This window comes from Coccidioides posadasii, chromosome 3 (assembly GCF_018416015.2).
Source record: "Coccidioides posadasii str. Silveira chromosome 3, complete sequence".
Lineage (NCBI taxonomy): Eukaryota > Fungi > Ascomycota > Eurotiomycetes > Onygenales > Onygenaceae > Coccidioides > Coccidioides posadasii.
The window spans coordinates 3,456,999-3,484,800 of record NC_089409.1 but is presented as its reverse complement, the minus strand read 5'-3'; the positions used below and the strand labels follow the sequence as shown (position 1 = coordinate 3,484,800).

The window sequence follows — 27,802 nt, the reverse complement described above, 5'->3', positions numbered from 1 at the left end:
CGGTGTCTCAGGATTGTGAGTGAAGATGTTCCTGACAGTCGGAGCCTTGGCGCATTCAATCGACGTCAACCTGCTCGACGATCGAGTTCGGTCAGACAACAACAACATCACATCGGTTCACTCTCAATCATCACTCACTCTCTTTCATTGTTCATGGGTATTAATAGTTAGTGTGTTTTATGCATTTATTCACTCTATATCCTGTACCCGAGCTTTAATTTACCTAGTATACCATCCTATCTGAACATCATTACCGTCCCAGGCCCTCGTCATGAAGTCGCTCTCCCTACTGGCGCTCGCCGCCATCGCTCCTCCAGCGGCTGTGGCTGCTGTAGTAGACCACCAAGTTCCCTTTGAGAACAGGCCCGTGCAAGGGCTTCCAGAGAAATTCTTAATCCAGCTCGGACCCGAACAGACAAGATGGGTGACAGAAGACGAGAAATGGGCCTTGAAAATGGTAATTCTATCCCAATTTACCGACTTTCTCCCGAATTCTATTGATGGAATATTTTCCTTAGGAAGGAGTAAACTTTTTTGACATCACGGCCGAGCCAGACAGAGGGTTCTCTGTTAAGAGCCACGAGCGTATCCAAGTTAGCTTTCCATCGGAAGTCAAACACCAAACGGAACTGGCGCCTCTGCTAGAGCAACTGTCCAAGGATAATATGCGCCAGAACCTTGTTCACTTTACCTCTTTCCATACCAGATACTACAAGTCGGAAACTGGTGTTCAGTCGGCAACTTGGCTGTTTGAACAGGTGGAGGAGGCCATCCAGGATTCTGGCGCTGCTCAACACGCTGTCAAAGTCGAAAGGTTTGAGCACTCATGGGGCCAATTCAGTATTATTGCAACTATCCCAGGAAGGACGAATAAGACTGTGGTCATCGGCGCTCACCAGGACAGTATCAATCTGTTCCTGCCATCGATCCTTCCCGCGCCTGGTGCAGACGATGATGGTAGTGGAACTGTGACTATCCTCGAGGCGTTCCGTGTTCTGTTGCAGTCAGAGGCGGTTCAGCAGGGCAACGCTGCCAACACCATTGAGTTCCACTGGTACTCCGCTGAGGAAGCTGGCCTTCTTGGCTCCCAGGCAATATTCTCGGACTACAGTAAGACTGGCAGAGACATTAAGGCCATGCTGCAACAGGATATGACTGGTTATGTCGAGGGCACAACTAAAGCTGGTGAGGTAGAGTCCGTAGGTGTTATCACCGATTTTGTCGACCCAGGTTTGACAGAGTTCATCAAACGTGTCATTACAGGGGTAAGTTGGATTTAAACCACGAATTCTCGTAAAATCCTTTTGGCTGAAAACTTTCACCCAGTACTGTACCATTCCGTTCGTCTTGACACAGTGTGGTTATGCCTGTTCGGACCACGCTTCGGCCAGCCGATATGGATACCCGTCAGCATTCGTCATTGAGTCAGAATTTAAGCGCTCCAACCAGCGGATCCACACAACGGGAGACACTGTTGATCTTTTGAGCTTTGACCACATGCTACAGCATGCAAGAATGACGCTTGCTTTCGCGTATGAGCTTGCATTTGCAGAGCTGTAGACTCCATTGACCTTTTTGCGTGCTCCAAATTTGCCCGGACACAGGTTTGTTGGGCATCCTATGATCTCTATATTTCTGTTTGTGCGAATTTCTTTGGCTGGAAATGGTCATTATGCCCTAGAGTATAAACACCCATAAGCCTATCGATGATGCTAAGATTCACCATTATTGTTTACTATCATTAGAGAACAAAGACAATGAAAGAATACACATCTTAGGTCTGACTTCCGCTCATGCTGCTGTGGATTGGGTTGATGTTGTGATTTCTTTAGATCATTATTCATTGAAGCCGTAACGCGCTGGGGTTCTTTCCAGTTGCTCAGTGGATTCGAGCAGGCCGGAGAACCTAGGACGGGCTATTTTTCTATAGAGTGTGCCTTGTCTACTCTTAAACCAAATTTGGTTGAGTAGTTGAAATATATATTATTTTTTGTTTTCGTGGCCCATGCAAAAGCTGTGGGAGACGGTTGAACACAACCATGGTTTTCCATATCCCCGTCATCAAGTAGATGGCTTTATCAAAGAGCGAAGCAACAAGAATTGACGACGTAGCTGAACCCATTAATATGCCAACATGGACCGAGAGAGGTTTGCGTAAAGTCGTAAAGGGGATACGCTTAACGTAATGCCAACCGGACGCCATGAAAAAAAGGAAAAAAAAAAAAGAGGTATATGTTACATACATCTCGGGGAAGTATTGCCTGAGTGGGATATCAAGAAAAGGGAAAGGATGAAAAAGGGGCCCGGATGACATAGTGCGCTGAGTAACCAGGGAACGCCGGCTTCCGATAAAGTGTACATATCAGAACAGATTTCCGAAATAGCCGACCAGCAGCAACGGAATAAGGAAGAGGCCGGCAGATATCATCTGGGGGTGAGCTGCTGCTGACTTATCGACATCGACGGTATAAATATATTGGGCGGTTAGGTGGGAGGAATTGAAACAATTCCTCCTTGTTACTTGCTCAACATCTTCTGGTTCTGCGAAAGTAATATCGACGCACTATATGGGATAACAGGTCAGTCAAATAAACCTAGCTAGAAATGCGGATATGGGCGCCGTTTACATTATACAATGCAGCTCCGTGCTTAGCAATTTCAACGACTTGGATAGTGGCGTTGTCACCAACATTCACGGTGATATTAGGGGGCAAAGGGACCTGCGGCATGCAAAACGTGCCAGGATAGGGCTCTACCGTAGGGCCGGTTATTTGGAAGGGAGAAAGCATCGGGAGACTCATGTTCAGCGGGACAGTTCCGATACCAAGGTTAATGTAGATGAGTGCCGTCTTGTGGCCAGGGAACCATCCGGGCTGGAACGACACCGCGCCACCCTTTACGGGCCACTTTGTTCGGTTTTGGGACATGGGCATTCCCCCACCTAGTTGGAATAATTTCATGTCAGGTAACTGGCTCCAATTTCAATTCCCACAAGCTGGTCAACTAACATGGATACAGCCATTGCATCCCGAAAGGATACAGATAATCTCTGTCCCCAGTGGCATTGCTGGCGTATTTGACGCTTAGCCCATCTGTTTCCTCAACTGTTCCATTTGAATATAGGTTGTTCCCGCGCCATCCCGGGTAAACGATAATAGTATGAGCACGGGCGACAGTCGCGAAAAAGAGTGAAATGACGATGGCCCACCACGAGCCTATCGAGTGTTGTCTCGTCATTGTGGGCGTGTGTACGGAATTTGCGAGCGCAGCAATGAGAGGTGGAGGATTTCTGACGGTTGAGCGCCAACCAGAGTTTCCGCACGGTCCAGGATCTTGAAGGAGCGAGGTTCTGTCGAAGCAACTGCAATTTACCACATCTGACCTGTATTTCACTTTCGACAAAGATGAAGGCACCGAGGAGAAGAAATGATGGGAGAGGTTGAAGCTGAAAAGATGACGATATCTTGGGCGGCTAAGAGACGTGCCTATGTGGCTAAGATCGACCCAGGACCCGACTAAAAAAGCAAAGACCCTGGAAGAGGAGAAGCGACGAATCGCCCCTGGGGGTAGTACAAGGGTTATCTTGTTCAAAATAGACCATTCAATTGAAGGGGCAACTTCGAAGGTCAAGGCACAGTGGTTGATAGTCAGTTAACTACTCCGTAATCATCGCAAATTCTAAGAAAAAGACCGTGAATCACAAGGATAAAGACAAAAAGAATGCCCACCGGCAACGAAATATCCACCGGATCCCTGGTACGGAATGAGATTTAAGAACTGCTCTGTACGGAGTACGGACTTTTGCTTTCTCAAGACAGACGTTCTCGCTCTTCAGGCCATTGTCCTTGGCCGCACTGGCCCCATGTCCATTCACAAAGCTGGACCTTGCGGAAACCAACGAATCATGGCAGAGAGCGAGCATGCAATCCGATGCATGCAAGGCTGTGATGTGATTGCGACAGGCCAATTGCATCGCTGATCACAAGAGGCCCGTTTCCTGTACCCCTGTCCGACGGCTGCGATTCGTGGAGGCGCACATCATGCAAGCGCCCACACTTGAAAGAAGGTTGCGATCCCCCGCTGAGTTTGGGTGGGGCTCGCAGTTCAACCCAAAGGTCGGTTTCCAGCTGGGAGCGCCGGCTATTGAGAGGAAGTCTGCCACAGAACCACGGCGCTGACAAAAACCAACCAGCTCCATCATGGCACTTCATGCAAGTGACGAGCAAAGCAGATCAAAAAAAGAGCTATATCACGTGATAATATTACTCAGCGAGTACTTTGATGACTAATCAAGGCTGAGTATCCCGTGACCTCATCGCTTGGCCCGTTTCCGACGGCACAGCGCAAGTTTCCCCAACCTGCTGCGTCCTGCAACCGTCCACTGCCATGTCGCAGCCGGCAAGACGGAGGAAGGTTGTCGATAACGATGGGTGGACACACATCACCTCTACCAAGAAGTCCTCGAGTCTCCACCACCCGCCGCAGCCCAAGGACCAGCTAGCGCCTGCAGAAATTCCTGACGGACTCACATTTGAAAAGCTGAAAGACAAGTACGATCGGCACAAGCAGCAATGGATGGAATCACACAGCTGGACCGTTCTAAAAGGATTGCTGGAGCAAGAGATTGCTCGTGTTTCGGGAAAGATTCGTAATTGTGTCTGTTTTGGGTTGGGAAGCCCGAGCGGCTTCTCCCGTGGAGGATGGGTTGATCGAAGGAGTATATCAATGTTTCAACTTGCCGCACTCGAGTTGACAGTGGAGCTTTTATGTACGTTTGCTACGATATTTATTGTTGGAGGATATACAGAAATGAGGCTGACGAATGTACTTGCGAAATGCACAAAGCCCAAGCAAAAATTATTAACCCTGATAACCTCTATGCTCAAGATCCTGTTTTTAATGACATGGATAAGAAGCTGCTAAAGTATGCTGGGTTCAAAGTAGTTCAAGATCCAGATGCCTTTGCAATTGTTGCCAAAGAGACATTTTTGTATGCTCCTGGCGCTGAAAAATCTCATCTAATCGATCTTCTTTTGCGTGACCCGGTCCTATTTTTCGGAAGTACTTTCGATGACATTCACTCGGCAACCACTGAAGGTGACACATGCGCGCAATTTGCGGGGAGGAGGCGCTCACTTTTGCTTCCGGAGTTTGAACCAAACCCAAGTGCATTCTGGAGGACAACCTTGTATTGGAACGGCGAAGCACACCTACCGCCTTCCGCTGATTGAAACCCTTCTGGATGCCCATTTCGATTTAAGCGATTACACGAGCACATTCCATGTCCGTTCCACATTCCGCCGAGGAAGCCAAAAGGCCTTTCTGGCACGGTATGGGAAATTTGTGCCTCCGTTGCACTCAACTAGGAGAAGGAGTAGCGATGCGATATGCAGGAATTAGCACAGAGGCTAAAAAAGCTTTTGCGTTACTTCCGACACTACCGCTGGTTATCTGATAGTTGGCAAAGGCCGTCCTTTGACTTGATATAGGCGCACTCGCACTCATTCAGTTTCCTTATCAAAACACCGGCCTAAGCAAATGGACCCAGAATATTTTGCAGTGATTGGGTTCCGAATCTCTGGAATCGCCTATGTAAATATGTACAACGAATGTTTGGCAAACTATCCTGTTCGAGGTACTCCGTATATATTTGCAATATTCACATTTATTTTTTGGCGGTGATTTATAATGCCAGTTTACACACCCACCAATTCCCTAGTTGATATCTTTACTATCCACCAAGGTACCAAAGAAATCTGCAATCTCTAGGAGCGCCATCTATAAACACCGCCGCGTTAGTGACATCTAGCAACCAATTTTTGAACCGCTCTGGACCAACATACCTTCTTCACTTCTTCACCATTATATCCCGGGAGATCTCGATCACCAACACCATCCTGAGCAACAACAACATCATATCCGAGCTCGTTCGCACTCCGAGCTGTTGTTGACACACAAACATGGGCCTGCAAGGTTATTAGCGTACTAGAAACCACGCAGACACTCCCCTGCCAGGGGGTAAAAAAAAGCAGCCTGATATTAAAAAGTGAAAACCGTACCATGTATCCAACCAACACCACTTTCTTGCATCCCTTTCCTTTCAGCCACTCGTCCAAACCCGTCTTCGCAAACGAACTCGGGAACTCCTTGACAACCACCTTCTCCCCATCCAGTGGTTTCAGCTCGTCGAATTCTTCTGCCAGCGGGGTGCCAGGCGTGAACACGGGAGTACCCTCCGGTACCTTGTGGAGAACATGGACGATGTTTGATTTTTCGGATTTCTGCGCAGCGGCGCGGTATTTGGAGAGAAGAGAAGAGATGACAGCGCGAGATTGGTCGACAGAGCGAACCTTAAGAAGACCATTGGCATATCTGGAGAGTTTAATTGTAAGACTTCTAGGCGGTATGATGCGGAAACCGAAAGGGGCTCCTTACTCGTTTTGCGCGTCGATGATGATCAGGGTACTATCGGCAGTTGACGCCGTGAGGGGAGGGATCCCCGCCATATCTCTAAATAGAGCCATTGCCGTAGATATACCCCCTATTAGTCGTAATAAAACGTTCTGTCAGCTCTGATCTGTGAGTGCCTTTTCGTGTTCTTGCTGGATATCAAAAAAAAATTCAAATTTTCGATCAAGGTGGGAGAGCCCACGAAGAGGAAATTGGATTAATAAACAATCGGGGGAATCTTCCTTTTCCGCCACTCGCGGGTGCTTCGTCCGAGGCGCGCGGCCCCGCCCCCGCATCTGGCTTCCCCCGACGCCAAGGCTTTCCGCCGAAGCCGGCGTCGTCAGGGGCAAGTTCCGGCGATGCGGGAGACCTGGTACATTCACCTTCAACAACTAATAGCCCGCAAGCCGGGATCACGCTGGGCCGTTTCGATGGATGACCGATTAGAGAAGCATTCGAAATGAAGAGACGAAAAAAAAAAGTTTAAATATATTATATATATACGACGCGCGTCGCTAAAATAGAAGAGGCACGATGGGGGAAAAAGGAGGGACGGCGCTGAATTGGATAATTACAAAGGAGAGATGACATAGACAAAGGTTCAACTAGTGCCAATAATTGCCTTTAAACAACATGACACCGATGGAAAGAAAAAAAAAAAAAGGTATATACGCAGAGGAAATGTCCGTACGCCAACCTGCCAAGAAACCGCTTTTAAACAGCAGATGGATTCCAAGGGAGGGTTAGAGATATGAGGTTCCAGTGCTGGAAAACAATAGGAAAAGGAGACTATGTCGATCAGGGAAAACATAGGTACGGGGAGGTGAGCAAGGTGAATTCAAACAATACAGACAGGGGAATCAATATACTGCAGGGATGCATGTATAAGTATATTCACAAAAGGAAAAAAGAGAGCATGCATAGTAAATTGCAAACATATGATCAAACACAAAATAGGTCAAAGTATCCAATATATGCAGAGAGATTATGAGCAGAAATGAAATGTATATACTGTACCGCTGTTCTTTGCGTATGTATGCATAGAGAAAAAAACCAACAACAATGGCTGGATGTCTAAGCGTGTGAAATATTCACTTTATATGGTTTTCCCGCCGCAACTTGGGATCTTAATCCCGGGTTTGAGGTTTCTTCCAGGGTCCATGAGACCCCATTTGTCTTCCCACTCTTTGCCCGGCTCATTGTATTGTTCTTTCCAAGGCTCGTCGAATGCTTCAAACCTGTAGAGATACTAGCATTAGCACTAAGCACAAAAGGAAACGCAGTGACGGAGCCGGCAATTGGCGGTGAAGACCAACCAGAAATAATCCGTGCCCTTTTCCAGGGCAGGGCAGACCCAGTCTTCCATAAACTGGTTCAACTCATTGATACCAGCAACCGCCCCAGAATTGGAGCTGGAACACTGGGAATTCCCACAGTTGCTCCCACCACCGCTAGGCCAACCGACTTCGGAGATCAGCTTTTTCGTGTTAGGCCCTCGGGACAGGGTAGAGTCTTTGTTGTCCCAAAACTCATACGTCCAATCGGCGGCCTCATCGACGGGGACGCCACCAAAGAAAGGATGAATATTGGACATGACAACGTCGACAACCCTAGCGAGCCCTGCAGTCCAAGCATCACCCAAGTCCGAAGTTGTAACTGGCAGGTCGATGTTCATGTCTTTGAGCTTGGATTTGACATCTTCAAGGTAGTCGCTCAACATCTGCAGTGTGGCAGGGGACCGGTGACCGCGGAACAAGACTTCATTGCCAACGATCACTCCCTTGAATACCGATTTATCCGCTGTCGATTTGAGGATATCGTACATTTGTTCCAGCTGACGGTCGTTGGTCGTTTTGTTTTCGTTGTCGATCCACACACCCACCCAGAGTTTCATGTCTTTCAGCTCCAGCTTATCGATCGCATGTAGGACCATCTCCGTCTGGTTGCAGTCCGTGCCGTAGAGTCTCACAGTGTTTGTGAGCTGCGAGAGGACTGCCATATCCCGAGTAACGTTGTTCTGGCTGGGGGGATACTTCAGACACAAAGGGTACTGTGTGCCCCAGGGAGTGTAGTCCATTCCAGGGAAGACCCTGTGCAGATTAGGGTTATTCATAAGATCCTTGATCTCCTGAGAATCTTTGTTGAGGTCCCCGTTGATCCTGGAGTCGTCATCTGCCGACTGTCCACCGCCTCCCCCGGACGAGGAGGAGTTTGAACGGTTCCTTGATGGCAATAGCCCTCCAGCAACTCCACCAGCGATGCCTCCCAGGACGAGAATGGCAATGATGATACCAACAATCCACTTCAACTTCTTCTTGCTTGCTCTTTGCTCGACCAACCACTCACTCTTTTCACCGGGAAGAGCATCGTAGGATGGACCACCGTCGGGACTGCTGCTTGTTTGACGGTTCACGCGACCGCCGATGGTACCTGCTGCACCACCGACAGCCGCACCGGCACCAGCCGCTCCAGCGCCTCCAGCCAAGCTTTGATGACTGCTACTTTTTCCAAGAGCGCTAAGGACTGATTTTCGCTTCGGGTTTGGGATGAAACCATCGTCGCCGTCATCGACAATATCGTTCGGGTTGATAGGCTCGTTCATCGGCGACCACGAGGTGCGTTGCTGGCTGTAGGGACCATTGTTGAGTCCGTCGTAGTGAGGGTTAAACTGGGAGCTGTGGATGTTGTTGTTGTTGTTGCCGCTCCCATCGGTCGCACGGCTGAGTGGAACATTGGACGAATAGGACCCGGGTGTTCTTGACATCGACGATGCATCCATAGCGACAAGGTCCGGGTTCGAAGCGTAGTACTGCGCGTCTGAATGAGGATGGTGGCCGTAGTGGTGTGTATTGTCAGGGTTGCCTCTGATCGCCTGGAGCCCACTCTGCCGCTCGTGGGTGCTGGCTATGCCCGCCGCGATACCGGTAATGCCGCCGCCGGCAGAGAGAGGACCCAGGTTGTCGGCTCCAGGAGACACGGTGGAATCAGTGCGCGTGGTCTGCGATCGCACGGGTTGGAGAGTGGGATGCGGGCGTTGGGCGTGCTGCGAGAAAGGCTGCGAAGCTGGCGAGTGTTCGTGGCCCTGGTGCCTCTGGTCCCTTAGCCTGCTGTATGCGCTATCCGGGTGGGCCGCCGGGTGGAAACCGTGAGGCTGAAACGGCGCGGACGAAGGCAGCTCGTATTGGTAGTTGGAAGGAAAGGAGCTCTGCTGGGAGCCATGGTTATTGTAATTCTCGTTCGGATCGCCACCGTTGTAGGAGCGTTGCGGGTGGTAAGGCATTGTCGGCGGTGCGGCGTGCACGACTCGCAGCACATGGAAGGTTTCACGGCGTCGGGCACTGTTCCCGGGGAACGGAGCGGCTTGTGTCCACGGAAATGGACAAGCGGGGGGTGCCCTCAACCGCGCACCTCTCGAATTCAAGGACGCAGAGACGACGAAAGAGTGACGAGAGCGACAAGACCGATGAGAGATCTCGTCATGAGAGAAATCTTGTCTTGAGACGAGATGCTGAGACCTGCAAAAGGGGGAAATGAGCGCAGGACAACGCCAGGCTCTAGTTTCGCCTGGGACGGGGGTGGGGGGTGGGTTTCGACGAGCTAAGCGTGAATGAGCCGGCAAGCAAGGTTCCAAGGCTCGCGAGATGGCCGGTTACCAGGGCAGAGCGAACTCGCCATCCGCCGCTCCGTTCCAGGCCAAAAGGTAAATTTCTCGACGCCTGCTCCGTGCTCCGTGCCGCCACCCGCGCGTGCGCTCAACTCTTAAAACGTGCCATCGTCGTCATCATCGACTGTCGTCCGCGGCCAATCCGTTGGTTGTCAAAACCGTTGCACCGGCGCGCTGCACGACATCGCCATGACAACCGCCGCTCCACGGCCCCGGGGCTGCCAATCACGCCGAGCCCTGAACACGAGCCTGCAGCGATCTCCGCATCATCGAAAGAAGGAAAACCCACTTGGGTCACTTGTCCTCCATCCTCTGAACTTGGTATCCTCGCTGACGCGCCCGCATAAAAGGTTGCTGCTGCACCCGCCTGCCTGCCACACGTCGTCGGGCCTCCGGAGCCGTCCATCGCAGAGACGAAAGGCAAGGAACGGCCAGCTTCGCTCGCAAACGGACCTCCCTCTTCCCCCTCTACCTGCGTTGCCGTTCAGAATCCTGGATCCGCTGATCACACTGTCTCACACTCCGCCACACCGACACTGAGACATGCTGCACAGCCCAACAACGGTCGCGTGTTTAACTCCCAAGTCAGAAAAAATAAACAAAATATAAAATAAAATATAAGAGGTAAAAGGTCAGAAATAAAGGCATAAAGAAAAATGGTGATTGGGGATTTAAAAACCGTGCTATCTTCCCTTTCTTGAGATACAGGAATCTCCGATCCGACAAGCAAGGGTTCCTACGCCCAGTGACCGCATTCCGCTTGAGCAACTATCTTCTTTTGGTATCTCCTCAAAGGTCTACGGAATATTACTCGTCTTCTGGCTGGACCAACATCATTCACGCCTTATGATATCGATGCCGACAGAAACGGCAAAACCCTCCACCAGGCTTCTACGAACCTTTTCAGCATTTTCTCTCTGTTCCCCCGATCTACCATCCTGTGGAGTTCACAAGGCGACCAAAGCCGCCAATCCTCCGAGCGCGCATGCATTCATCGGATGCGATGGCGTGGCTTTTTTTCTTTTTCTATCTCTTTTTCTTCTTTCTTTTTTTTTTTTTTCCGCGTAACACTCGGGGCCTCGAATCTACCAGATCGGGAATGACTTCAGGTTCCTTTTCGTCGGAGTAGTTTACAGAGACCTTTGTCGCATTGCTCGTCAATACTATCAAGGGGAGAGGAAGCATTGGTTCCCGTCCGTCCTCATTCGATTTCGATATCAAAATCTAATACGTCCACGCTACTCCATCCATATCCGCGCCATAGCTTACGAAGAGTTTATACTTCCTATAAAATTGGTCTTTTCTGTCTATCTATAGAGCGTCTATCGACGGTCTACATCTTTTTTTGGCATGCCTTCACCGCCAGCCCTCCACCTCGCCCCCTCCTCGAATCGCACCACCTCGCATTGTGGGAAGAACACGGGTGCCATTTAAAACATCCGCTGGCGGAGTAGAATTTCCCACCAGGATGTGCGTCGATGAGTTTGGTAACATCATGGACAAACACTGGTAATGGCAACAAGAGCTTTGTCATTCTTCAAATCAGTTATGAAACCACTCCAATGGGCAGCACTTCCCAAAGTGGAATATTCCTCGTTTCTAGCCGATGGCCCGTCTTTCTCTAGACCTACTACACAGTCGATCTCATCTCAATGGTGTGAAACTACTGGAGGTTAGAGGCCCGACTAAGCTGCTTCACAGTTGACTATTTTGTGGGGGTTATTATCGCCATCTTATGGCATTCCGATAACCCGATGGGAATTGGCCGAGACTCAGTTGAATGGACATGGTATTTAAGATCAGAAGACACCTATTTCCTTCATTGATGGGAGTTATGTTCGCCTTCGCCCAGGCTGATAAACGCGGCAATGATGTAGTCGCGAGGTGAGGCCCCCTCGTCGAATGGCTAGAACTCGCTAGCGGATCCGGGGCAACGAATTTTTGGGTATGGGAGGCAACCGGCTTTGCGCCGCCCAGCCAATCGGCGCGAGAGTTGACGCAGAAGGTTGCCTGCTGGACAAATCAAATCCGAAGAATCTTCGCGTGTACCAGACGGCCCTTCCGGTCGCCCTATTCCGAACCCAGCTATCGCCATTTGGGAACATCGTCTCGAATACAAACATAATGGGGCCATAATTCTCACCTTGCCAAACCGCGATGGGATCCCCTTTCAAATTGGAGATGCCCGTTCGACCGCAATTCAAGATCCTACTTGATCAGCATCTGCACGGGATGCGATTGCCACCGCAACACCGGCCAGAAACCCCTCCCGATGGAATTTGAGAATTTATCGAGAACGGATGCCGAAAAAGCAAATTTATGATAAGAGAATAGCGAAAAGCATGCAAGGGATGCAGGCTTCTCACTCAATATGCAACTTTCGGCAACTTGACTCCAGTCTCCATGGTTATGGTAGTAAGTTTAAGCATGAATATCTTGCGAGTGGTTGGCACCCCAAATTTTGTAAATGGCATGGAAAGCCATGAGGACGAGCTCGAATCTGGCCGGCTGAATTGAATGCAAGAGATTGAAGACAATACTATGGATGAAAAGCTAGGACGGCCAACTCTGGACATTCCTTTTCTCCAGCAGGTATCCCTTGAACCATCGGGGTAGCTAGGGCTCATATCTTCAACTCACCACAAAATAAATTTTTTCCCATAGGTCTGGGACTACCGTTCCCGGGGTTGATCTAAAACTCGCTTGCCAGGTCCATGTGTTGGCAGAAGACAACGAGGAAAAGCCTGTTGATCCTCTCCGACATCAAGTCTAGCCTTTGCAAGGGTAAGAGAGCGGTGGACCACCCGTTCGGCGTGGCTAGATTTCAAAATATGAACAAGATGTTAAGGGTTAGCGCTAATACCTTTGGAGTACCTTCATAAAGCAACCTTTAGATGGTCACACGAAACGCAGTTTACAACTGGCACGCGTGGGTGCCCAATTTGCGGTCCTGGTGCTTGCTCAATGTGACAGGTCAGAATTACAGACTGGCCAACTGAATATCCCGTTTGATGGCCCTCAATCCAGGCGCTCGATACGTCAGAGTATCTAGTTAATTGGAGGACTGGCGACAACTCGACCGCATTGCATCATATCTAGTGCTAGCCACGAGAAGATGTTCTCCTTTGGCCTAACCAGTGGTCTACAAATACCTCTTTTTTGGTTTTTGGGGTTTGCGCGGTGCTCTACTCCGTAGTAGAGGCCAAATCATTCCCGGGATGCCGTCTTTACTCGTTTGTCGTGTTATTTCTAGCTCCTCCCAAAAACAATATTTAGATCTGTTACTGTCTTACTAATTATAGGTTGCTATTTTTGCCATCCTCAAACACGGCTGAGTCAGTGGCCTCAGTCCTAATGATGACTTTGTGACGAGTACATCTATTAGAGATGCAGCTACAGAGCAAACCGCCTAACCTTGATAAGACCTTGGCAGCGAGCGGAGTAAAATGTGTTGATGCCTTTCACCTCGATTATTTAGCGGGCGTTCTTCACCCTCATAATACATTGCCGGGGGACCAGAGGTTCATATATCCCAACATTTATATATCTCACCGCCAGATGATATGTTTGGTTTGTTCGCCTCGAGGCGAAACTAAAGGGAGCTTCAATATATCCCTAACAGCATTCCATTCTTCAATTCTAGCTTCACATAAGGCTTTATCGAAATGGACTTGCTCAGAACAAAAGGTGGTCCTCAGATAGAGTTGTGGAGAACCTTTCCTGAGCTAACTATATAACTACGGCGCGACCAGTCAACTATGGATGCACTGTACAGAATTGCGTTCCCTTGGCAAAATGTGTTCCGGCTGTGATGAGATAGAAACCACTAGGAGCCGGGCTGCTTCTCGGAGAATGGAAGCTCTACAGCTTAGGAGATCATCATGCCTGAAGAAGCCACGGCGCTGGTAAAGAGAGAGGGAGAGGTAAATGGTTTTAATGGACAATGCAAGCATAGCACTTGACTCACTTTTTTGCTGAAAGTATCAACTTCGTTTGAGCGCTGTTGAATCATCTAGGTGCAATCCATAGGTAACAAGACATTTACAAGTGTTTCTTGGAGTTCTTGGTCATTACATGGCTACCCACGGACCTATCTGAACATAGCCTATCGTTCTAGAGGACTTCTGCGCCTTTCAACATACTTCAAGCGAGTAGGTGAATTTCTCTCCTTCAAAACAAAGCTAATTATAACTAGATCATGGATGAATTGAAATTCCGAAGTCTTTGATCCCCGAGTTTGGCTTCGACGGACGATGACGCACGTATGATAAGTGCTCATAGCAAATCACGGCTGGTATAGTAACACAGACCTCCAGCATCCGTTCTCCTTTTCCACTTTCATTCATGGACGTATGCAGTTAACATGCACGATTAACCATTTGCATTCTGACAACGCAACGAGGCTGCACAATTCTCATGCACGGGTACTTACCAGCTATATGCCCTTCCTTTGCTACCCCGCTTGAGATGAGGTGATTTAAGGGGCCTTCTGCCATCCCCTCCGTCTCAATCCTGTGGAAATGTTTTCTGTGAACACCCAACGCCAACTAGCCACCTGTCTGATGCAATTATGAAAGGAAAAAGAAAGCTCAAGAAGTCCAAGGACAAAGACGCACAGGCTGTTGCTGAAAGTCTCATCGTCTCCAACAATGACGCCGTGCCCCTTACTGACTACGACTATGAGAATGATCTACGGCCTGAGTTTTCGTAAGCTCCCATATTTACCTCACCTAGCATAGGTACCTGCTAACTCGGAGAGCTAGACCCTATACAGAAGACTGCTGCTATCTCCTCGTCGGAGAGAGCTGCATTCGCTATACAGTGCCAACTCATCACCTGAAAAAGTCCCCGCATTTGAGCTCCCGAGCACCGGAACGTTCTTTTACGTCTCATCGAGACTATCGAACGATTGAAGTGCCTGAATTGGATGAGGATATCGGACACACACTAGTGCACTTCCTGTACACCGATGAATATCAGACGCTGAAGCATCCGATTTCATCGAAGGCTGAAACCAAGGCAACTGAATACAGGAGAAGCATCCTTGTATATCAGGCTGCTAGCGCATACGGATTGCCTCTCCTATTGGAGCGTGCAAAGGAGCGCATAAACGAATTTGACAATGCAGTATCGATCTTCGAAGCCCTGGATATTGCGAAAATCGTATACGAGAAGCTCCAAGATGGTGACAAGGAGTGGTTTTGTGGTTACATCAGACGAAAACTCGAGAATGCGTTTGATGCCGACGACACATTGTTTGCCCAAGACCAATTCAGAGGGTATGTCGGCGAGGCTCCGACGTTTAGCCGGATGCTGGTGAAGCTCCTAGTCGAGATATACAGTGACAGACTCTCAAGAACGCGCATCAAGAACGGCCAGGGCAGGACAGATGGGATTGAGCAACCAGCTTGCAATGGTGAGCTGGCAGAAGAGATTTCAGTACCTGAGGGCTCTGATCCAGAACCGGAGGAGGTTAAGTTGCTCGAGTGCCCTGAGCCAGAACTGGAGGAAGTTAATGTGGTCAAGTACCTTGAGTCAGTCCCCTAGAGATAGGATTGTGGAAAGTTCTCACCACGGAAAAACGCAGGAAGGGCGGCGCATACATGAAGGCGTCCAAGTACCTGGAGCAAATCGCCAACGAGAACTGCCAAGAAAGAAGCGCGGAGAAACTGGCCGGATAGGTCGGCGCGCCTGTAAGGGAGGCAGGTTTACTTATAGTCCTTTCTCATATACCGCGCAACTCCAATTTTTCGGGTCGCATTTTTGTTGTACGTAGGCTTTGAATCTCTCGCTTCTTCGCCGGGAGTTTTGATATTGCGTTTCGGTTATCTCTTTGAATCCTTATAATTTGTATTGTATTCTGGCCCAATTCAAGCTGCAACTGGAGCTCTGATTAACCTTCAGGTCTAGGGGTTGGGCTAGGTCCCCCTCAGTCAATTCCCTGGTCATAATCGGTTCCAATGGGTCGTTTCACCCGAATGTATTAGTTCACCATCTTTGGCTATTTGTCCCAGGGGTCAACAAGGTGTCTTCCTAGCCTCTGGCTTCAGGGGCTGTCCGCTCGTTCGTTGTTGGCAGCGGGGCACCTGACCGCGTATTCAACATTTCTGAGGCGCTTTAACGCGCTGTGACCCTATAAGTAAAGAGCATCAAGAGGTGCCAATCAATCTATTCCGAATGTCGAACCAAGATCAACGCGGTTCGATGGGTTGAGCTGCATTACCTAACAATGTTGGAAGCATTCACCAAGGTCACCGACCAGCCACCAATAAAGCTAGTTATGTGACTCATTCAGTCCCCTGAAGCTGGGAATAATGAGCTTGAGTATTTCGTACATCTTGAGGCAGTCAAGACGGATGTAGTGGTCTAATCGATAGATGGCAAAAAGGATATGAATTCTTTTTAACTTGTCTAGCTAACGTGCTGGTTCTTCCAACAGGAGGCACAACGCCATTCCTACAGATTCGGGTATTCAGGCCGTTTGAAGTCGACTCAGAGGAAAATTTATCATTTGACGGAGCTGCTTAAAATAATATTTTACCTCCTAATCCGGCAACCTGAGCGAACGCAGGCCGGATCCCTCATTTGGAAGGCCTTGGATGGATATTAACGCTCAGTTATGGCAAGGAACGTCTGCCAAGCTAAGTGTTGTGACGGCGTGACGAGCATCTTCCAATATAAGCGAGCGCAATTCCAACCCTGGTGGCTTGGAATCCTAGTCTTTTGCTGTTGGTGCAGCGGAATATCACATTCACCAGCAACAAGTCTCCAGACAAGAATGACTAGGGATCATGCGCAGCACAATATCCTTGTAGCAGAGAGCATCATTGGAGTCTTGCAGGCAATCAACACTCATTAGTGCACCAGGTTGTGAGGTGAGGAGGTGTAGGCAATCATCAACACAATGAGTGGATTCTGCACTGTATACTGCTCATGGGTGATAGATGCTGTATGGAAGCACCAGTGTTAGTGGAGGATTGCCACAAGATCTTCCATGCTCACAACTGGTTTGTGATCAATCAACAGGTCTAGGTCATACTCATTCATCAAGAAGCCCAAGATGTACTTGTGAAGTCCGTGATAATCAGGAACAAGCGCTCCTGTCTTGGATCTCACCTTGCTGATTTATTCTTTTATGAGTTCATCCACATTCAAGAGTTGAAGGAATTTTCTATTCCACCCAGATAGTACTTTGTTTCTGGATCTTGAAATTCTTCAGCCACCAGTCAGTAACTATAGACTTGGAGGTTCTCAGCTGTGCATGCTGCAAGATGGGAATTGGCACCAACTTCCATAAAGATTAAAACAGCGTTGAAAAAGGGACGCTCCGAACCTACAGACCGACAGAGGTAAATTTGTTCTGTCGCCGGCCCACCCCCTCCCCTATCACGTCCCTCTTTTGGTTTTCGTATTATGTTGCAGGGCCTGGGTGCCCTTACACTTTTTTGGCTTCAATATAAGTTGGAATAAGGTTACGGCCTGCGTCTATTGGATATACCTCGTGGGATTACCCGAGTCTCGCCATGGCTATACTTAGCCAGGGACCCATGGAGAGCCGGGTGGCACAAGTCCAGCCCGAAAGGTTAACCTCATACCTGTTGCTATACATGGATTCGAAGCTACTATTAGGTTTTATAATAATACATTACTCCGGGATCCGGTGGATATCTATACCACATCATATATAAAATAACATATCACACCCACATTCCGCCCGCGAGCTTCACCTTATATATGCACACATTTACTGCGTCCATGGGCATGTACCACAAATTAGACAATCCCAATCTCCCTGCCTTCCCATAGTTATTAACTATCTAAAGCAGCGTCAAAGCAAAAACAGAGCAAGCAATCAAGGGAAAAGTTTCATTTCTATGTCCGTATCCAACAATTGCAATTCTCTTTCTTCCAAAAAAGATGCCATTGCCATTTCCAATTTCATAAATCAGTCCAAAATGTTTCCTCAAATATATACGGTCCAAGAAGAAATCAGCATGGAGACAACAGCGAGACATATACAAATATATAAGCCCCCGATGAGCACAAGACAACAGAGCCAAACGGAGGAAAGAAAATGAAAAACAACCCGAGGTATCCTCCAAAACAAGTCATTTCTATACCCATACCCAGCGCAACAAAAGACCAACAAACAAGTCAAAAAATATGCAGTTTCCCAGTTGTATTCCCAAACAAAGTACGTGTCTTCCTTTATCCCCTTTTTTTTGTTATTTTTTTTTCTCTCTCGCTCTGTCAATGGTACATCTTAGTCTGCAAAGATATGTCATAACTTCCCATTAGATTGTGTTGTGCCCCTATGCTTTTGTTTCTTTTTATTTCCCCCTCATGACTCTACTTCCTCTGCGTTTCGTGCAGAGGTCGATATCTCGACGGCAGCTGGAGAGTTGGACTTGTCACGTTTGCTGCGCTCCAGCCATCTGCGTTTGCCAGCGCGAGTTTCAAAGTGCGAGGCGATGGTGGTGGGTTCTTGTCCGGCAGTGAGCATAGAATTGCGCATCTTGTTTCTGTACGCATCCACTGAAGAAAACAATAAGAGTCAATTCGAAACCAAAATCACACCACGGCGAGGGGAGGAAAAAAAGGGGGGGACCCAGAAAACTTACAAGCCCTCTGAAGGAAGAGCGTCCGTCCCGAAAAGACCCTGCTCTGTCCCCAACTCATCCGATACCCCAAGTCATTGAGCAACACCTCCTTATCCCTCTTCCTCTTCGCGATCTTGGGTACTGCCACCGTGCCCTCGCCCTCTAGCATCGGCACGGGCACGACCGTCCGCCCTAGCGTCGCCTCTTCTTCAGCCACGCCGTCAACACCATCCGCATCGTCCACAAACCTTCTCCCGGCCCTCCCCACCGTCGACCCAAACGGGCCGTGCACGGGGAAGTACGTCCGCGGAAACACCGAATTCGACCGCCGATACGAGTCGGGGATCTCCTTCATGTCGACCTGGTCGAGCATCACCTTGACGCGCACCCTGCACCCGCGCTGGGGGTCCTCGACCAGGATGAACTTCCGCCGGCGGCCCTCAGGCAGGTCGCCGAATAACGCGGAGCTATCCGCGTTCGCGTCTTCGCTCCCGTGTGGCCGGCGAGTCGTCGTTGACGAGGAGGATGACGAGGTCGCCACGCCCGTCGCCGTCTTGCCGTAGTGGTCGATGCCGGCGGTGTCGCGGAGCGGAGGGGCCATGGACGGGGCGTTGGCGGTGGACGGCGTGTTCGGGTATGAAGGGTAGCCGTGGAACATGTGGCTGGGGCGGAGATCTGGTGGGCTGGCGAAGGTGCTCGTTGCGGTTGATGGACGATGAGTACCGTTCGTATAGTCATGATTGCCTATAACAATGCTCAATACGAATTTGTCGTATTAGCCTACGTTTTCGTTTTCCGTCTTTTTTTTTTTCTTTTCTTTTCTTCTGGGTTTGTAGGGCAAATTTCAAAAAAGAAAAAAGCAACCCCCACTTTTCAAACAAAAAGACGAAAAGTATGGATGAAAAAAGAAGGCCATTATGTCCCAATCAGACAAAATATGGGCATGAACAGGGATTGCACGGAAATGACCGCTTGATTTATTTCAATCATCAGGCATAGAAGAGAACACAGGTGCGGAGAGAAGAACAACAGGTATGGGAGAACCGGCTGCCATGATCAAAAAAGCAAATGAAAACAGCATAGATACACCGCACAAATTCATTGTACAGATACATTGCCATCTCTGGCTTAAGCAAAGGGAGAAAGAAGTTCTTGAATAAAAGCAGATCATCCAAAACCACCACGAGGGAGAATAGGCAAGATCACTTTTATCCACCAAAAGAAGACCAAAAAAAAGGGGGATGACAAGAAAGGACAGAAAAGAAGTCAAGGGAAAGAACAAGGACGTTTTTGCTTGTACAATGAAATATAATCACATCCGGTGGAACATACCGCTAACATCTTCCGAGCCCGGTGGACCACCATCTGGATGAGCGTGATGGTGATGAAGCTGAGCTCCTCCCATGGAGAGCGCCGGGGGGCCGCCCAGCGTAGCACCACCGCCGGGAATTCCCGTCGGCGAGCCACCGGGACCCGCCAGGTGAGAAGCGTGCTGGGCAGACACGGCTTTCCTATTATTCAACTTGGCCATCCTGCGCACCCTCCTACTCCGTAACCGCGGGTCTTGGTTACTGTTTCTCCAGCTGTCCACGGCGCGCTGGATCAGACCTCTCTTACCGCGGAGACAAGGGTTCAGCTCCGCGAGCGCCCAGCCCACGGCGTTGCATTCGGTCTCGTACACCAGACGGTTTCCCCGGTACTGATCCTTGCTACAGCAAGCCCGTGGGTACACGCAGTTCTCTGTCTTGAATTCTTGGGTCAGGTTTTCGATGTTGATGTTCTCCACGTCGCATCGGATGGTATATTCCATCTTCACCCGATCCCGAGAATACTCAAAGGCAATCCACTGTACGCCGTTGTTATCTTGCCTTACGACAAGGGGTGTCGTGGCCGGGATCGGGCCGGGAGCGGCACTGGTGTTCGACCCAGGGTTACCAGGATGGCTGTTTGGCGCTGAAGAATTTGGAGGTGCGGGGTGTGACGAGTTTAACGGCGTCCTCTGTGTCGCTGTCGTCTGCGGGACTGCAGGCTCCATCTTCAGATGCGGGCTACCTGCCATTGTGCTGTGTGGAGACGGTTGGTGCAGATGCTGCTGCTGCAGCTGTGGTGCGCTTGTCTGTGGACTTACAAGGAGAGGTTGCGATGTGAGCTGTGTATGTTGTGGGGCGGCAGAATGCGTCGCATATGGAGCGGAGTGGATTGGGTTCATCGGTGGGTATTGGGGGTAGCTGTACATCCCCTGTGGGATCTGGGGCGGTTGTCCATAGAGACCGCGGCCATGTTGATCGTGGGTGGGAGGAGAGGCCACAGACGCCGGGGAGTTGGACTGAGGAGTGTGGTAGATCGGGGGGTAAGGACGCTGCATTTGGGCGGTTGCTGCCATAAGATCGGGTGCTTCTAAGCTCAGTCAGTACCAGGCCGCTTCCAATGAGTTGAGAATAACCCCAGAAGAGAGAAACAAAGTAAAAAGAAAAACAAAGGTTTCTCCATGACCAGAGCTCAAGGGAAAAACCACGGCGACAAGATATGACGCGCAATTCCTTCCCTCAAACCTCGTCACGATTGATCGCACAGTTCCAAACACACAGAGATGAAAAAGAAAAAAGGAAACTTTTTTCTTTGGTCGATGCGTACCGCTAGATGAATAGTGTCCAGCGCTTGTCACTGCATATGCCCCAGGGTGTGACGTGTAGTAAGCTGGTTCTTGGGGAGTTGGCGCGTACGGGGGCTGCCGCTGCACAGGTAGACCGTTTCCCAGGACGTGCTGCTGACCATACGGCAGGCCGGAGGCGGACTGGTGGGGCGAAGAGTTGGCGACTGGTTTTGGCTGTGCAATGCCGGCTGGTCGAGTCTGGAGCGATTGGGCGTGTTGCTGTTGTTGTTGTTGTTGTTGGTGGTGGTGGTTCTGGTGAGAGGACTGGCTATGTCGCTGTAGGAAAGCCAGCTCCAGTTAGCTATGTCGAATAGAGAGAGCGAGGCCCACAGCGGAAGATCCGAGCTGAGAGAAAGTAAACAAAAAAGAAAAGATGTAAAGTCAATGGAGTGAAACGGGCGGAAGGACGGTGGAGGAACAAGGTATAAATGGGGGGAAAATCCGGGAAACGCCTTGATGTAGGTGACAGGGGTGGGCGCTGGTGGCGGCGGAGAAAGTCTCTGGGGTAAATAAGAAAAATAAGAAGAAGAAAAAAGCCGTTACAACAAGGTAATAATTAAGGTGCAGTAGGGAATAGCAGAGCGGTTTTATCAACAGGTGGCAAGTCCTGGAGCGGAAATTAGAAGTAAATGAAACCGTACAGGATCTCGCGCGTCAAGTGTTTAACGGCCGGAATGCTTTTAGGGTCTTCTGATCAGAAGCGGACTGCGGAAAGTGGAGGCAAAACAAAGTGCGCGGTGGAAGTTAGGCCTCGGGAGGTGTTAATCATGGAGAAACAAGGGTTGTTGGTGTCTGTGAGAGACTTGTGTGTGCATGCAAGCCACCCAGGGCCAATGACGGACGGGGAGACCTTGCTGGGAATCTCTCGTGTGTTCCCGGTCGCTGTCTCTGTCGCTTGCCTTCTCTTTGCGCCTGGCTGGCTCTCTCTTATCTCTCTCTCTCACACACACACACACACACACACTGGCGGAAGAAGAAGTAGCAGAAGAAGAATAGGACTGGACAGGCTCAGAAAGAAAGACGCAAAAGAAGAAAAAGAAGATCTGTATGTAAGCAGAAACAAGAAGCCAGCCAAGGTTTAAGTAGAAGGATCAACGAAGGCCAACGAAGATCTAGAAAAGGTTTAGGGCTGTTTTGGACTTGATTCAGGCGGGGAGCAAAGAGACGCAAGGGAGGGTCGTCGTGGGCCGGGGGGGGAAGCGAGGGAGAGGAGAGTGAGAGAGAGTGCGAGATAGCGTGTAGCGCGAAGGGGCCGATGGAGTCATGCCGGGGCGCACTCGACAAGGATGTAACATCAGCCTGCTGGATCCCTGTCTAGCCCGGCCAGCTTCGCAACGCTCCACCCGGGCCAGTCCCAAGCGACGACGGCCTGCTGCTCAACGGCGCACCGCCCAATCGTATCCGTGGGCGGCTGTGGGCGGCTGGTGGCTTGGATGGAGGATCAGTGGAGCTTGTCTCCTTCGGCCTCGCGCGTGAGAAGGTTTTTTTGGCTGTCCTCGGTGCGTTTATTTTTTTTATTATTATTATTTTTTTATTTTTTTGTACTTTTGTGTTTTTTCTCTCCAATCGATGCGTGGTGGTGGTTGATTGTATTTGTGTTCGTTTGACGACCAAAACAGCGACCGGGCGGCGACGGGTGTGTTGTGGCCGGGTACTCCGCTCGCAGGCTCTCTCTCTCTCGCGGAACATTGAAAAAGGAAAAGGTAGAAATTATAAAATAAATAAAAAAATAAAAATAAAAAATGTAAAAATAAAAAGAAAATAGCAAAAATTCTGAGAGGTGAAATCAAATGATATACAGAGTATATGTGTGCATGTTCATCGTCTTGCTGTTGGAGAGGATCGACTCGGGTTTGCTGGGATCGTTGCTTGGTGGGCACTGTGTTCCCCACGTGTGACCTAGCCTGAGAACTATGATCCGCAGCAAGGATGTGCGAAAGAGAGAGAAAATGTGTGTATGTGTGTGTGTGTGTGTGGGTAAGAGAGAGTGACAAGAGAGGAGAAGGGAGGGAATAAGCAGAGCATGAGACAGGACCAGGGAGAATCGTCACCCAACCAAGGAACAAGGTGGTCTGCAGAAACTCTGTATTTGAAACCGCATCGACTTTGAATATTCAATGCTGGCTTGTCTCTGCTCTCTCTCTCTCTCTCTCTCTCTCTGCTCTCTCTGTGTGTGTGTGCTCTTTTTTTTCCTTTCCCCTCTGCACTCCCTCTTGCTTCAAAACAGGCTGTGCAGGAGTAACCCCCCCGTGTGGATGTGCGTGCGCCTCTCGGGCGACTGGTGCTAAGCGAAATATCGGTGAGAGCGAGACAGCGAGAGAGAGCTCAAGAGACTATACAGTTGGTTTCAGATGAAACATCCCGCAGAGCCGGCGAGAGTGTGTCTGGATGATTCGCTCTGGTCGCTCCCCTCTTGGCTTCGCGGGAAGAAGTAAACAAGCACACCTTCTTTTTTTCTTTTTTTTTTTTTTTGTGTGTGTGTATGTTTCTTTTTTCCACCCCCTCTGCCATGTGAAAAAAAAAGCAAGGCTGCATGGTACATGGAGTAACAAAGCCGGACACGCAGGGACAAGAGCACACAAGACAGAGAGCGCAGAAAGTACAAAATGAACAAGATAACTACTCACCGGGTCGTCGAGGGACTGTGGAGGATCGTCCTTTGTGTACTTTGGCGCTGGTGGGCCCGCGCTGGCTTGAACCATGGCTGTCATGGCCGGCGAGAAGCAAGAGAGGGGGAAATGCAGACGGAGACGGTCGTCGGCAAGCGATGGCAGCGGTAAGTACTCTCCCGTAAGTGTGTTCAACGAGTGACAAAGAGACAAGCAGAGAGAGAGAGAGAGAGAGAGAGAGAGAGAGAAGACAACAATAGAGTTAAGTCCAAAAAATATCGAATATAACGATTTGTATTGCACGATGTGGTAGGATCCGAACGGGCAGCTAGGGTTGGTGGAGGGGAAGGAAGGGAAGCTTTTCTGCGCGCTGAACCGGTGCTGCAGATCGTGCGAGGGCCGGGGGGGGGGGGGGGGGGGGGGGGAGGACGGGTAGACGAGGATCAGCCTGGCAGCCCCAGGGGACCGGGGGGGAAGGGCAGGCCAATGGGACTTGGTGAAGAAAAGGGCCTTCGGGGGGGAAGAAGTGAGGGGCGTGTGTGGATGGCAGGCGTCGGGGGGAGCGGCCGGGGGAGCGAGTTTAACGGAGGTTGGCGGGTGTTTGGCAGGTTATATTAACGGGCGCAGTTAAGAAATCCCAACCATTTGACTCTGTGTGCGCGTGTGTAATGATATGCACGTAATTATATTCCCAAATACACACATATTACCCTGTTACCTCCGTAGTTACATACTCGCTCTCCCGCTGGCACTAACCGCCCATCTGCGGTAGAATCTCTGGCAGCCCAGCTGCTTCGAATGTATGAAGTATGTATATATGTTCAGACATGCTCGTTCCTCCATGTCTCGACCGATATTCTGGGCCCAGGCACAGCTGGCTCCCTGGCTGACTAGCTCCGGGTTAGCCTCCCTGTCGACGTTGGACGATACCTGCTGCAGGGAAGCTCTCCATATCTTCAAACAAAACCCACCCGTCAAGCTCTATTGTGTACATATGTAAACTAGCGTGGGTATGGATTTATCAGCGTGTCTTGTCTGGATGCGTGAACCACGGCATTCTACGCGGTCGGAGAAATAGCCGCCCCCAGCTTACATGCCTTTCCATGGTCGTCCGCTGGCTCGTATTCATGGGACTGCGGTCCAGGAACCATGGTCACTAAAACTAAAACTCAACCCCAGAGCTATCGTTCGACAATTCCGAGGTAAAAAGTTCGTCTGTTGATGATGTACCTGTCTGCTCTCCCTGCTATTCTCTACAATGCCAGCCGCGGAACGTCGTCACAAGGACCAAAGGTCCGTCATCTCGCGGAGAAGAAACACAGATCTCCAGCTCCTCTGAACTATGTGCCGTGAGCCGTGAGCTCCTTGAATGGAACACACGTATAGAGTTGCAACCTGGTGCTTTGTTAGACCCTGGTGGCAATAATACTCCAGTTAATGACCAGTATCCCCCGTGCCGTCGGCATCTCAACTGTTGCGGCCGGGCTCTTCGTACCACGAGAGAAGACGAAGACCAAAAGCAAAAAAAAAAAAAAAAAAAAAAAAAAAAAAAAAAAAAAGGAAGAATTGATGAAAAAGGCAAAAAGAAAGAAAAGCGACAGAAAGAGGTAAAAGGACACTCGACATCTTGCCCCGTCATTTGCCAGCCATCGCCAGTTCCAGATCCCTCCATCCACGCGCACACACTGGCGCTCACACACACAAACACACACACACTACTGAAGCCATTTTGGCTCCGACGAATCGACCCATGTGCTGCGCTCCGATCGATCTGAACCGAATAATCCATGAGGCGATCACCTCGGCCTGCTCCAGCTGCTCACTAACTAGCTGGCTAGTAGGTTCTTAGACTGTTTCGGTGGAGATTAAACTACTGTCGCTATGGAGTATAACGTACATAACTGCCTTGCCTGCGACATCGCCTTCAGCCTCAACGGACATGGTTTGTGTTTCGATCGTTCGACAGGAAATCAGCCGACGGAGAAACGCGTTGGCTTCATCTTACTTCTCTTCGTCGGCTGGGATCATAGCTATCGTATGATTCTGACACTGAAGAAAGAGAGAGAGTGAGAGGGGGGGGGGGGGGGGGGGGGGGGGGGAGAGAGAGAGAAAAGAGAACTAATGCCGTTCACGAAATTAGCCTTCTGCACGACTTGTTCTCCAGCGGTTTCTCTCTGCTTCACTCCCGTTGTCGCCCTCGCTGCTGTTCCTCCTCCTGCTGCTGCCATTTTCTGCCGAGCTTTCTTGCAGCCACGCACTCTGGCAGCAGGAAAGCCCGCCAAGGTTCTAGCGTCGTTACGATCCGCGCGCCCAACAACCCATCATCTGCACCCGAAACACTCGCCCGCCGCCCATCTTAACCCTTCTGGGAAACTAAAACGGGGCACCCAGTGCAAGCCACCGACCTTTTTCCTTTTTTTTTTTGGTCTCCTCAAGTTCTCGGTGTAACCCATCTGCGTCTCTCTCACGGGACTCTATGCTGTCCACGCATTGGTGGAAATAACGAGTCGGTCTCGTTTCTTTTGTTTTGCCGAATGATCAGTACTCCGTAACTGGATCCAAAATCTTCTTTCTCGAAGTCGTATTATGTATCATCTTTATCTGTGCCGCCAAACTTTTGCGCTGTCGGAGATGAGAAGCGTCATCGCCATCTGGGCTCACTCCTGCACTGCCTCAAAACTACTCTGCTTCTGGCTCTTTCGTCAAAGTAATCATATGACGATCGTACTAACGGCTCTTTTCCCTTCCCTCTTTCGAGAGGGGGAAAAAAGCGCGCTCTCTGGTGGAGTTTTTTTTCTCTCTCTCCCCCCCCGGGGGACAGTCGCGGAGAAGTCGTGGAGTATGGACTGCACATTCCATCCTTCTCGAGACGTGCCGTGACGAACGTCGTCATCAGGATCGAAATGACACCCACCTCGTCCCGGCAGTGCAATTGATCCTGCAGGAGAAAAATTTAAAAAAGGTTCACCGAGAGACTTCCCGTCCTGACTGGACCGGGCAACTTTCATTCAGCTGTAGTTGTCCCCTCCGCGGGCTTTTTTTTTTTTTTTTAGCGCAGGCCTGCGTGCGCTCCGGTGGAAAACGAGTTGCTGGATCGGAATTGATGGGCAAGTTTCCCGTGAGTGATTCCTCACGAGGTGCCTGATGTTGCGTGTGTGTGCGTGTTGCGTACCTTGGTTGCCCATCGTGAAGTGGATTCCCCCAATTTTACTCCCGTAGTCAGGGTGTATATCCCGTTCTCGACATACTCCTTTTGGGTAGCTCATCTCGACGACGCACGGGGAAGGAAAACAGTAATCTGGATGAAGCAGAAAAATTGGCAGAAAGCATGCAAGCGATTTGGTCATACGGAGTACATAATTTCACCACGAAGTTCCCTTTTTTTTTCTTTTTTCTTTTTTTCTCTTTTCTTTTTTTTATTTTTATTTTGTATTTATTTTTTCTTTTTTGAAGCTTCAAAAACTACATTCCCAAATATCCCGCCAGAAAGCTCATGTTAGGAAAGGTAACGGGGGACGAAACGACCCGCGACCTCGCGCGAATGCCACCGCCCAAACCTTCGTGGGCCAAGCAGCCACCGCGTCCCTCGCTAGCCAGATCCGGCTGCGGTTCAATGCGCCAAGCGGGCTGCTCTTCTCGCCGTTAAGGCCAATGATACGACATGATCTCCGCATCCCCTATCCCGGCGATGGCCCCACGCTTACAGCAGTTAATATTACGAGATGCTTCTCTCTCACGCTCGACCCTTTTTTCTTCCTTTTATGATTCAAGACGACAAGGCGACCAAGTGCAGGAGCGTGATTAACTATTAGGAATGAAATTTTGA

The 27,802-nt window shown here is 49.9% G+C and overlaps 8 protein-coding genes across 8 annotated transcripts; 4 read left to right on the top strand and 4 right to left on the bottom strand.

Annotated features, from left to right (window-relative positions):
- Positions 1 to 169: 169 nt before the first annotated feature.
- Positions 170 to 1,725, top strand: LAP1_2 (Leucine aminopeptidase 1). The gene is made up of 3 exons (XM_003069941.2): positions 170 to 457; positions 519 to 1,265; positions 1,327 to 1,725. Exons 1-3 carry the CDS (start codon positions 272 to 274, stop codon positions 1,558 to 1,560), a joined length of 1,167 nt encoding a protein of 388 aa, XP_003069987.2. The 5' UTR covers positions 170 to 271; the 3' UTR covers positions 1,561 to 1,725.
- Positions 1,726 to 2,362: 637 nt separating this feature from the next.
- D8B26_006044 (uncharacterized protein) lies at positions 2,363 to 3,237 on the bottom strand (the record flags this gene model as incomplete). Its single annotated transcript, XM_003069942.2, has 3 exons — positions 2,363 to 2,563; positions 2,628 to 2,941; positions 3,009 to 3,237. 3 exons carry the CDS (start codon positions 3,235 to 3,237, stop codon positions 2,363 to 2,365), a joined length of 744 nt encoding a protein of 247 aa, XP_003069988.1.
- Positions 3,238 to 4,378: 1,141 nt separating this feature from the next.
- Positions 4,379 to 5,293, top strand: D8B26_006043 (uncharacterized protein). Its single transcript, XM_066125073.1, has 2 exons — positions 4,379 to 4,768; positions 4,846 to 5,293. Exons 1-2 carry the CDS (start codon positions 4,387 to 4,389, stop codon positions 5,229 to 5,231), a joined length of 768 nt encoding a protein of 255 aa, XP_065981154.1. The 5' UTR covers positions 4,379 to 4,386; the 3' UTR covers positions 5,232 to 5,293.
- A 37-nt stretch (positions 5,294 to 5,330) lies between these two features.
- Positions 5,331 to 6,634, bottom strand: ISC1_2 (phospholipase C type enzyme). Its single transcript, XM_003069944.2, has 4 exons — positions 6,436 to 6,634; positions 6,060 to 6,372; positions 5,844 to 5,966; positions 5,331 to 5,778 (listed from the first exon to the last, which is right to left on the bottom strand). The coding sequence occupies exons 1-4, from the start codon at positions 6,522 to 6,524 to the stop codon at positions 5,716 to 5,718; spliced, it is 588 nt and encodes a 195-aa protein (XP_003069990.1). The 5' UTR covers positions 6,525 to 6,634; the 3' UTR covers positions 5,331 to 5,715.
- Positions 6,635 to 7,434: 800 nt separating this feature from the next.
- On the bottom strand, positions 7,435 to 9,730 carry D8B26_006041 (uncharacterized protein; the record flags this gene model as incomplete). Its single annotated transcript, XM_003069945.2, has 2 exons — positions 7,435 to 7,688; positions 7,767 to 9,730. The coding sequence occupies 2 exons, from the start codon at positions 9,728 to 9,730 to the stop codon at positions 7,547 to 7,549; spliced, it is 2,106 nt and encodes a 701-aa protein (XP_003069991.2). The 3' UTR covers positions 7,435 to 7,546.
- A 327-nt stretch (positions 9,731 to 10,057) lies between these two features.
- On the top strand, positions 10,058 to 10,728 carry D8B26_006040 (uncharacterized protein; the record flags this gene model as incomplete). Its single annotated transcript, XM_066125072.1, has 2 exons — positions 10,058 to 10,150; positions 10,465 to 10,728. The coding sequence occupies 2 exons, from the start codon at positions 10,058 to 10,060 to the stop codon at positions 10,726 to 10,728; spliced, it is 357 nt and encodes a 118-aa protein (XP_065981153.1).
- A 3,751-nt stretch (positions 10,729 to 14,479) lies between these two features.
- D8B26_006039 (uncharacterized protein) lies at positions 14,480 to 16,107 on the top strand. The gene is made up of 2 exons (XM_003069946.2): positions 14,480 to 14,821; positions 14,878 to 16,107. The coding sequence occupies exons 1-2, from the start codon at positions 14,685 to 14,687 to the stop codon at positions 15,659 to 15,661; spliced, it is 921 nt and encodes a 306-aa protein (XP_003069992.2). The 5' UTR covers positions 14,480 to 14,684; the 3' UTR covers positions 15,662 to 16,107.
- A 1,834-nt stretch (positions 16,108 to 17,941) lies between these two features.
- D8B26_006038 (uncharacterized protein) lies at positions 17,942 to 24,247 on the bottom strand. Its single transcript, XM_066125071.1, has 5 exons — positions 23,995 to 24,247; positions 21,349 to 21,643; positions 20,047 to 21,111; positions 18,736 to 19,458; positions 17,942 to 18,649 (listed from the first exon to the last, which is right to left on the bottom strand). The coding sequence occupies exons 1-5, from the start codon at positions 24,076 to 24,078 to the stop codon at positions 18,456 to 18,458; spliced, it is 2,361 nt and encodes a 786-aa protein (XP_065981152.1). The 5' UTR covers positions 24,079 to 24,247; the 3' UTR covers positions 17,942 to 18,455.
- Between the last annotated feature and the right edge of the window lie 3,555 nt (positions 24,248 to 27,802).